The 11,673-nt window shown below is 33.2% G+C and overlaps 1 protein-coding gene across 1 annotated transcript; it reads right to left on the bottom strand.

The window, feature by feature from the left end:
- Positions 1-6,143: 6,143 nt before the first annotated feature.
- LOC149232371 (two-component response regulator ORR3-like) lies at positions 6,144-7,302 on the bottom strand. Its single transcript, XM_089381895.1, has 5 exons — positions 7,080-7,302; positions 6,893-6,963; positions 6,512-6,589; positions 6,338-6,408; positions 6,144-6,225 (listed from the first exon to the last, which is right to left on the bottom strand). Exons 1-5 carry the CDS (start codon positions 7,300-7,302, stop codon positions 6,144-6,146), a joined length of 525 nt encoding a protein of 174 aa, XP_089238021.1.
- Positions 7,303-11,673: the final 4,371 nt, after the last annotated feature.

The following is an 11,673-nucleotide window of genomic DNA, read 5'->3' as shown; positions in this document are numbered from 1 at the left end:
AATCCATAAGCATTTAACATTTTTTCATATAAGTCCAACTTAGTTTATCAAATGCCTTTGAGAGATCAAGCTTCAGTAGCATACTTGCCTATTTTTGATGCTTGAGGGAGTGAATAACTTCATGCGTGAGGATGATTCCATCGACGATCTACCTCCCTTCTACATAGCCAGATTGTTACGGTGATATTAGCAGAGGCAGAAGAGGCTTTACCCTGTTTGCAACTACTTTAGAAATGACTTTGTAGATGACGTTACATAGTGCTATAGGGTGAAATTTATTTGGTGTGTTAGAAATCTCTTCCTTTGGGATGAGGGCAATAAATGTTGCATTGAGGGCAGGTAAGAGCCAGTGCAGAGCTCTGGATTCCTCCACAACTTGCCAAACCTCGTCTTTTATCATCTCCCAGAACTTGTGATAGAAGGTGGTTGAGAAACCATCGGGTCCCAGGGCTTTGCCCTCTTTGAGCTGGTGCATGCTGTATCCACCTCCTGAGGGAGAATAGGGCATAGGAGGAGCTCATTATGTTCTTCAGTGACAATTTTTGGAATCTTTTGGATGATTTTTTCGATGGCTGGATTTCTGTTTGCCTTAGGCTCGCTGTGCACCTGTTTGAAATGTTGAAGAAATTCCTCCTCAATTTCTTCATGCTTTTCCACTCTTGTCCCTTCTTGATTCTGAATGAAGGATATGTTGTTGTGCATTCATCTTTGGACAATAGTTCTATGGAAGAATTTAGTGTTCCTTTCCCCCTCTTTTAACCATCTTATCCTAGACTTTTGCCTCCATAGGATTTCCTCTTGCTTTCTCCTCTCCTCCAATTGAGTATTTATGTGTTGCTCCTGTTCTAAGGTCCAATTGGTGTGTCCCTTGGTGATGATTTGTTGCTGAAGATCTTCCATTTCCTTGTTTAGAGTTTGTTGCTCCTTGAAGATATTTCCAAATGTCTCTTGATTCCATTTATTAATTTGGTTTTTTAGATATTTAAGTTTCTGTTGAAACTAAAACATTTTAGATCCTTCCGGTGGGCGGAAGGTACCCTACACTATTTTGACAAAGTCCTTGAAAGCAGGATGTGTAAGCCAACACTCTTCGAAGCGAAAGGATCGCTTGATTGTGTTTCCGGGCCTTTGCCATTGGAGAGATATGGGCCAATGGTCAGATCGTGAGTAAGGGAGAATGGCGGTTGCTATATCCCCTCCTAGATGAACCGAATTATCTGTGATGAGGAATCTGTCTAACTTTGAGGCGATTTGATACTTCCCGGCTCTGTGGTTGCTCCAAGTATGTATGCCGTTGCAGTATTGCAAGTCGATGAGGGAGTTGTTTTGTATGAAGTCTTTGAAGTGGGCATTTTCCTGATCCAGCTTGATTTGCCCACCTTGTTTTTCCTCTAGCTTGGTGATCATATTGAAATTCCCTCCAATGATCCATAGAGGATGCATTCTGCTTAAGCTTAGAGCTTCTATTGTATTGAGTAAGGCTATTTTGTTTCCAGCTTCCTGAGGGAAGTAGATATTAGTAAGGTTGCCATGAATATTAGTACCTATGATGTGGAAGGTAGCCTGTATGATATTGTGGGAGGCATGAAAATCATGGAGAAAGATCATTTGCGGGTTCCACACTATAGCTAGTCCCCCTGATGCTCCTTCTGTGTCCACTGCTACTGATTGGCATCCTGGCCAAGCTCTGGAGAGGATGCTTCCTAGCGTATTGCTATTGCATTTAGTTTCTTGAAGAAAACACATTTGCGTTTTCTCCAACTTTATCATGTTTTTTAGAGTTCGAAGTTTCCCTGGGCTGTTGAGCCCCCTTAAATTCCATGAGGTGAGCTTCATGATTCACTATTGATGAAGGGTTTGTAGTACTTCGTCAATTTTGCATACCTTCCTGAGTCAACCAGGATCTTTCCTACTTCAATTGTTCGTTGAAGCTCCGTTCTTCTCCCTCTCTTTTTGAAGTCTCTTGGGGGGAGGCTACCATCCCAGGAACTGCTTGGTTGGATGCCTAGTTGCTTCTGCTGATACACCTTCGAGAGAACTATTTCTAGCTTGTTGAGTTGCATCTCTGGGATTTGATTGTAGTTTTTCTTTTTGCATGCTTGCTCGAGCTCAAGTAAGTCGAGTCCTTCCATGTCGAAATTTTCAGGATCTTCATCCATAATCTTTGGTTGACTTCTTTCACCAGTGATTTCTTCGAGGGAGATGAGATGGTTCAAAAATCCATCTACTTCCATTTCATTCGATTTTCCTGTACTATCATTTTGATTATCCATGGGGGAAGCCTTTTTGTCCTTTGAATTGATTGTAATAGGGGTGGAGTTGGAAGGATTGTTAATATCGGGTGTGGATAGCGATAACGCATTTGGCTTTGAGCTTAAGGGTTGATCTTCTGAGGTTTGAGCCAGAATCTGAAAACTGTTACTCGTGGAAGGAAGAGATGCAGAGTCTTGTTGGGGTTTCCTCCCAGCAGTAGGCTTTTTGTGAGCTCTTTTTCAGTTATGGACTTTGGTAAAGCCTTCTTGGGCTGACATATCAGTGGGGTCAGAGGGGTTAGAAACAGGGTTTTGAAATTTAGTGGGAAATCCCTAAAGAGATGCCCATGAGCATGACACTTGCGACATTGAAACGGAACATGTTCATAGTCCAGAGGTTGGATCCATTCATAGTCGTCATGAGATAGACTTATCGAGTCAAGTAGCGCTTTGTCTAGTCGCATGAAGACACAGATGCGGGGGTATGAAGTGTATCTTCGTAGCTTTATTTCTTCCACCACCTTTATGTATTCCCCCAGTCCATTTCCAATGTCCTTGAGTATTCCTTCATCCCAGTATTCTTCTGGAAGAGAGTACATTCTGATCCAGACAGGGGCCCAAGTGAGGTCTTCCTTGTCCGGGTTGAATCTTGCTATCCATTCTCTCAAGTACAAGCCTGCTGAGTTAAAGAAGTATGGGCCTTGAGTTAAGATTCTGAACTTGTCTTCTAAGCAAAAAAAGATAACAGTAAAAAAACCCTTCAGTCCTAGCTGCAAAGTGATGTCGCGCTTGGGTTTCCACTTTGCCGAGATCCAGCCATGCAACCATTTTTCTATTGTCCACATTCCTATGAACTTTCCTATGAGTGCATGGTCTATCATGTACTGTATTCTCTCATTGATCTTCTCACTCGACAGTTCTATCTTGGGTCTTTCCTCTGCTATGGGCTTGTAGGTTTTTGAAGTGACCTCGGTTTGTTCCTCTGGTTTGTCTTTCCCTTCTGGGTTTTCATCGTTCTTGTCAGTTGGTATTGCCGTATCTTTCAACTTGTTCTGCTGCGGTGATGTCTTAGTGTTCTTGTCTGGGTGGATCGACCCAAAGATTAGGGATCCCGTGTGCTTTGGCGGCGCCGTGTTTGGCAGAGGGGAGGGCTTTGAGGCCCCCCCTGGGGAGGGTCCATGTGCGTCGAATGATTTCATGAGGCTCTTTGTCAGGCGCTCGAGGTCAAACCCTCGCAGGCTGCAGAGCTGTTCCTGTATGCTATCGCACAAGATGATTGTCGGAACCCTAGTTGCAGAGCGCGCACACTAAGCTCTAGAGGATTTCCTTGTGAACAAGAAAGATCCAATGGTCTCTCGTCATTTATATATTCATGTTAATTAATATATTTAAGTGTTAATTAATTTATTTATTTTATATCCACCGGTAAACTCTCTTTTTTGTTAAATAAATTTGTTATTAAGATAAATCTATACTAGATAAATGTTTTTATTATACAAAAAAATATCTTGTATCAGCTTATAAATATTTCAATATAGAACCATATATATATATATATATATAAATTGAAAAGAAATCAGTTATTTTAGATAGAAATGTATAATTTATTTACTTCTTAATTTAAAAGTTGTATGTGACATTATTAATAATAATAATAATAATAATAATAATAATAATTCAATATATGTTATAATTAAAATATTTTACTATACTAAGGTATGAAGTATTATTGTGTGAAGAATTATTGTGTATTTAAAAATATAGTAATTAAACAAAATATGTAAATGTCAAGTTACATAAAATATTTCAATGTAAATTATGAATATATGTATATACTATATAAGTAAATTGAAAGGAATAAATTTTTGTAGGTAAAACACTTTTAAATGTTTCAAGTAGTCTTACTATATTACATTTTATTCCTTCACTTATTTTGTTGGATCAATTTTATCTAAATATTGAAAAGATGTGTTGAAACGACAAGTTTAAGTTTTGTAATCTACACAATCTATGCATTATATCCATTTATACATTAAAAAAAGCATTTTATAAAAAATAAAAATTACATACACAAAGACATAGATAAATATATAAAGAACAACTATATAACCATATTGACCATGAATTTCTCAAGTTATGAGAGGAATTAAATATCTTGAGGTACTGATTTTTTTTTCAAGATTTACATTAAAATACATATTGGCAAATGAAGAAGTTTGATTTGTCTCGAGGCTTAATAAATCCATAATTAAAATGGATTATTTAAAATGAATCTACACTAGGATATATAGATATAACATACCAACTTCATATTAAACATTTACTTTTACAGGTGACTATATCATATTTTTCTTTTTAAATTTAATTATATTTTTAAAAATAAATTTATCTATAAATAAAATTAAATTATATATATATATATATATATATATAACTTTTCTAATTAGCACCATAGATATCTCTCACTATAGCTAAAACATACCTAAAGATAATCAATAAACAAAATAATTAGGGTTTAAGAAATTGATACTAACTCCTATAAATTTCAAACCTTAAGTGACCTACTAAAAATTTCAAGGCACAAAATCTTTACATCGAAACCAGTAATTCTAATAGAATTTAACCGTTCTAAGTACGTTCTAAGTACCATCTTAGAACTAAAGGAATTACTAAAAATCCTCTCTCAACTTAACCCCTACAATTAAAAAACTAATGGATGAAAATGTTAGAAAAGATTAAACCATTTTCAGATCATCAAAATTTCCATATTATTTACTCTTTTGTACGTGGTGACCATAGGATCTTCTAATTAAAATTCTTCACGACCCTGAGCGAAGCCAATCTGAAAATTGCAACTGAAATTTAAACTGCGAAATTCAAAGAACGGATTATGTAATAATCCAAATCAATTGAAGTTTTCAAATTGAGTGAAATGCTGTCCAGACATTAAAACTTCTCAAAAGTTTTCCACCAAAGAGAACCTTTCCCTGTTATTATAAACTCCAACTTAATTAAAGAGAAAACCTTTCCTTTTTATTATAAACTCGAACTTAATTTAATGAGTATGAGTAGAATGGATAGATAAGAATATTTTACAGTCTTTACTTATATAAGGAAGGAAGAAAAAGCACTGGCTCTACTTTCAGAAGTATTGATGATGAAGTGCTGTACGTAGTAAATTAATTATCGACAATTTGCTCATCGATTTATTGCTCCGCCATTTTTCTAATTAAATAAAAATAATGTTATTTTTACTAAATAAGATTGAGAATAAATATAAAAAGAAAGAAAATGTTTATTTATAGAAACATGTTTACAAAGTGCTCAAACAGTCGTGAACTTATAGAAAGAAACTTACTTACGAAGTTCCCAAACATTAACTAATCCATTCATTTAGCGGTCCATAAAGGCACTCTTCGGAACATTCCTCTTACTTTTCACTGCTGCACTCGCGTATTTCAGGGATACTATTTGCAGCAGTGCAGAATGACCGTGGGCCTCCTAACAAAAAGAATCCGCTAATATTATATATATTTTTGTTAGGTTTTCAGTAGACTGAAACTCAAAATCTGAAACTCAAAATATAGGCCGGTATTCACAAACTCTCAAATTATTATCATTACCTTTATGGGTGATCCCACTTTGGCCAAGGCTATGACTGTTTTCCATTACACCAAAACTTACTAAACCATTATCATTACATTTATGAGTGGTCTTATTGTGAAACCCAACATGATAGTTAATGTACATGATTGATTCCCAATAAAATAAGTTTGAAAATCCAACAATTTTATCCCAAAACTGCTCTCTTAGGTATCATGTCTATCGATATTCATCACCTAGATCTCAAATCAAAACCCCAACTTGGCAATGCCCAACCTCGTGAACTCTTCAGATATAGTTTTTCAATCGTTTTACATCTGATATCTGTACAGGCTTCACTATGAATTCTTCTGCGCCTTCGTCCAGGCATCTGCTAAGTTTACAGAACCCCGTAAGTATACAATCAATCAAAGCAATTATAACATTACACTTTTTACATATATTAAAACAAATGATCATGTAGTCTGCGATTTCCTTTTGACCTGCGCTTTCGAGAGGCATTGTTCTCAGAGGACACGACAACCACTGGAATTTCCTTGAGCTTCGAGGATTCCTACACATTTAGGGGAAAATAAAATTCATATCACACATTATCGACTTCAAAATGAAGAAATAAAACTTTCCATCCACTAAATGTTTGGAAAAAATAAAAGTACCTTTACTTTTTTGAGCAAATCGTGACCAGACATTCCTGGCATACTGTAGTCCGTGATTATCATATTCACTTCAAGGTCCTGAATCAGAGACGACATGAGGGAATTTATGAGATAGAAGAACTGATGTATTCAACAATTTTGTTTTGTATTTTGTATGATATTACGATTATGGTGATTTGTTTAAAAATTTCTCATTATATATAGGACTATTATATGATACCACTATTTTGATGAGTAATAATGTATTTAGAATAAAGTTAAGATGATTGATAAATTGATTTTAAATATTAAAATTTTAGAATAAAATTTCTAATAATACTTGTTTTCTTCTTACGTGTACCTTTTAGAAAAATTAATTCATCAAACTTTTCAGCTACTTACATTTACAACATTCTGATCATCTCCTAAACCCAAAAACTCTAAAGCACTTCGCCCACTGTCTACTGTGGTAACTGCATTCATACAGACGTACATAATAAGCTTTGAAATCACTAAAATTCCTACTAATATGAGCAATTTATCAAAATATGAATGATGCAAATCAACCCCAGTCTGTATACAATATTACCTTTGTAACAGGACTTCCTCAATAGCTTTTCGATGACTTTTCGGTCTGTAACGCTGTCATCCACGGCCAGCACATGAAGCTGGGAACTGCACCCTCCCTCTTCTCTTGAATGATCTGAAGTCGAAGTCATGGTTTTCTCCATTTTCTGGAGTGAATGATCTGAAGTCGAAGTCATGTTTTTCTCCATTTTCTGGAGTGAATTGACCGATGATTTCCTCCCCATTAAATCTTACTCCACAACGATGCGCACAAACAAATAGTCTGATCTGAACCTGTGTACCTATTGGAATTGCCGCGTACCAATGCGAGCGTGAACAGTACTAACATTCGAAACAAAAAACCCCAAATAAACCAAGAGCTGAATTCATTCATTCATGGGACGATCTGGGGAGCTTGATGATGGGAAAATCGGTTAAAATAAGCTGCGGGGTTATGACGGTGGAGTCGACTAAAATCCCGATCGTGTAATCAAGTTTCTATGGCAGTTGAATTTGAAGATAATTTCGAGATCTCAGACCACTAACATTTCAGGGGACTCAGGGACTCAGGGAGGCCATTTTTAAATACCACTGACTCTTGGACACGAAACCAACCCAGATCTTGCGCATTCAATCACGACTCGTACAAAATCCGAAAAATACAACCCTATTTCTATTTCTGATAGCACATGAATGGCGCACATCATATATAATCGAATCGCTTCCCAATCAAAGTCAAAATTTTCCACCACAAGCTATTTCCACGAGGTCAGCCCAGCTGTTGAATCCCCACGAGATCACTGACCCGGACTAACGCAATCGTGATCCATAAAATATTATTTTTTTCCTTCGTGGATATGGGGTAGTCAGAAATTCTACCAAATCAATAAAAATATAGGGAAATCATCGAATGTGATTCAGCCATCAATATATAAAATATATGATAAATAAACAAATATTTTGAAGTTTATTAAATATTTATTAGCTATTCAATTTATAGGATAAGTCCTAATAACTAGTATTAATTTATATGGTTACTTTAGATAAGTCATCATAATTAGCATATTTTTATGTTAAGTCTATCAAATATTTAGAGGCATTAAATTTTTCATTATGTAAATTTATTTTTGTGAGGAAAGATTAAGGAAAAATTTGCATTTGAAGAGATTTTATTAATGCCTTATGATGTTCTTATTTTGGCTCATTTTATATGATATGAACATAGTTCATATGGAAATATTTTATTTATGATTTACATTTTCCACATTAAAATGTTAATACATGCCCTCTTATATTTAGAAGTAGAATATTTCTCTCTCTCTTTCTCTCTCTATATATAGCATAGATATATCTTAACTCCTCATCTACCAAGGGCAGAGAGGTATCAAATCTCCGAGGATGCAAACTTCTCTTTGACACCACATATTGAGGAAATGCTTGCATCTCAAGAAAATTTATTAATACTATGAGATATTTTAATTTTCATTCATTTTATATGAACATAGTTCACATTGAAATATTTTATTAAGCTTTAGCATTCTCAACATTGAAATGTAATCCCCTCATATTTAAAAGTAGAAAATCTCTCTCTATATGTATATATAGATATATATTTATATGTTATAGATATTTTTTAAGATGTTACATGTTTGTCCATTTATATAGCCAAGTTTATATATATGTATGTGTGTTTGTGTGTATATATTGAACTATTCTTCTTGTAAATATTTTTTTAAATGCCATATCTCCTGTCAGTATTAAACATTGAAGGAATTACAAATCTCCCTCATATCTTGAAATAGAAAGAATTTATTGAATTTTTCTTGTGTGAGCTACCTTAAATATTAAAAATGGAATAAATTACATATCTGCTTCATAAGAATTTTTTTAGTTTAATTTATTTTATTTGTCAAGTGTATCAAGTAAACATAAAATGGATTACATATCATATAATATCAATAATATTATTTTTACATGAAATCTATGAACTCCATATCACGTAGTGAAGGAATTACATAACTTTCAAATACTTTATCTCTATATAAAGTTGATTTAAAATTAAAGATCGAAATTCAACTATTTTATTTATAGCTTTTACGTGACATCTCCCTTATACCTGGAAACTATCATTCTACCAACATAGATCCATCTTAATTGCAGATCTAACATGAGTCAAGACACATCAAATTTCTTCACGTGCAATTGTATTTTCGAATGCTAAATAGAGTATATATAGGACCAAATAAATGTTTTCGCCATAAAAACTTAATTCCTTCGCCATAAAAACTTAATTCGTTCATGATGTATACATAATCTTTTTAAAATGTTATATAATATATAATTAATTTATATTAAAATATATCAAATGTATGTTTACACATTTTATGAATCAAATTATAATGGTTTTTTATTATTAATATATTTTTAAGTATATGTCAATATTAATTCTTATTAAAATATTTTATTGATAACCCACATTGAATATTTTTTATATACAACATTAAAATGTTTTCTATATATATATGAAGTTGATATCGAAATAAATTAGTTAACATAGATCCTCCAATAGTTTATTTAAATCTCTTGTCTAAATATTTTTGAAATGTATAAAATCTAAATATCATATTTATATTTTTCTTACTTATATATTTTTTATTATTATAACTGAAATTTGTGTTTTTTAATTATAACTAGCATTATTTTTCTATATAAAATATAATTTTTAATTTTTAATTTTTATTTTATTTTAAAGAGACATTGAGGGAAGAACAGACTTTCACATCCCCTCACACGCCAAAACTTAAACACTCCATCACATACTATTATTGTGCGCTCGAATCTACTAAGGTTTAAATGATATAAAGTTAATAAGTGTTTTTCATCATAACTTTTTTGTAATCAAATTTCTTTTCAATGTTTAAATATTATTTTGGCCACATTTATATTATACGTATTATTATTAATTTTTTGTTATATGTCATTTTATTAGTGTTTTGTTGTGAAGATAAAAGTATTTTTTTATTTATATATGTTTTGTATACTTAAATAAATTCTACTTTGTCCAAAAAAATATGGTTCAACTATGTAATATATAGATGTACATATTTAATATTATTATAGAAATATTAAAAATGTTTTTTTATTATAATAGGCTTGTTAATGTTGGAAGTAATGTTTCTATGCCATGTATAATTGTTATTAAGAGTTACACGATTCAGTTTAGAAATTGTTGTTTCCAATGTCTCAGTCGTATATCATGATCTAGGTGTGTTTAAGTTAGTAATTTATGTCCTATATATTTATACCTATGATAATCAATCATAGTATTAAAATATGATTTATATGTATCAATGTATCTCTGATCTCCTTGTATTTTCTAATATGGTATCATAGCCATAACCCATCAGTTCCAGGTTTGATGCTTCTTGTAGGTGAAGCTCTTGATAGTGGATCTGTTAGATATGACTCATTCTATGCCTTTAGAAATTCAAATCACTTGTGGTCTTTAAGAAATAACCACTCTACCCATATCTCTAATGCTCATGCCCATGCGTGTGACGTTGTATGTGGTTTAAACACTAGAATTATGTGGTATGCCTTTGAGAGAATTCTAGTGTTCAATATTGGGTTAACAATAGTTTCTTGGTATAACAGGAATCATAGATCAATTGTACTTAGCTCAGAAGAAGTAGAGTACATGAATACTAGTCAATCAGCTTGTGAAGCTATCTCAGCAAAGAAGATCATTTTTGGGTTATTTGGTCATAAGATGGATCCTAAAGTGATTTACTATGACAATCAAGGTTGTATCAAACTCTCTGAGAATCCAGTTTTTCATGATCAGTTCAATCATATTGACATCCGGTATTGCCATCTACGAGATTGTGTGTAGAGGAGAATCATGTTGCAGGAGTACATTCCTACAGAGGAGCATGATGCATGTATTTTGGCAAATGCATTGTCAAGATGCAAATTTGAGTTTCACATAGGCAGGATCAAAGTAGAAGATAATTCATTTCTTTTTGAGACAGAGTGTTGAAAAAATGCAATAAGAAAAATCATAATTTAATTTGTCTTTAGTTAAATTACAAACTAAATTGTAATTTTAATTCTCATAGAAATTGGTAGTTAATTAATTTGACTTAGTTGGCCCAGTTAATTCAAGTTGGGAGTCTATCTAGAGTCATGTAGAGTGGTTCCTAAACTTTAGGGTCATAACTTGAAATATTTTGAGTTGTAATTATTTAATTCAATTTAATTGAGTTAAATTCAGTTAAACCCGTTCCAACTGATGGAGGAATTCGTGGGAGATCTAGTAGTTGTGTCTAACCTACAATAGTGGGGTGTAACTAGCATTGCTCAACTAGTAAGCTAAATATGCACTTGTAATTAACTCTTGCATGTTAGATCAGAGAAAGACCCAGCTGATATTGGAGTTCAGGAATAGTGTACTATCAAATATAAAATCATTTAAATTAAACCGATTGTGCATGCAATCATAGGAAGGCCTATTGATAGGTTGCACAATTATGGATGAGGAATTTCCCAATTAAATAGTAGCTAATTCCCTAGTAAACTATGCAAATAAATAGGAGCTTGGGAGGTAGAATATTTGG

Source organism: Pinus tabuliformis, chromosome J, assembly GCF_031772625.1.
Source record: "Pinus tabuliformis cultivar Carrire ecotype Pingquan chromosome J, CPIR1, whole genome shotgun sequence".
Lineage (NCBI taxonomy): Eukaryota > Viridiplantae > Streptophyta > Pinopsida > Pinales > Pinaceae > Pinus > Pinus tabuliformis.
This window is presented reverse-complemented; position numbering and strand designations above follow the sequence as displayed.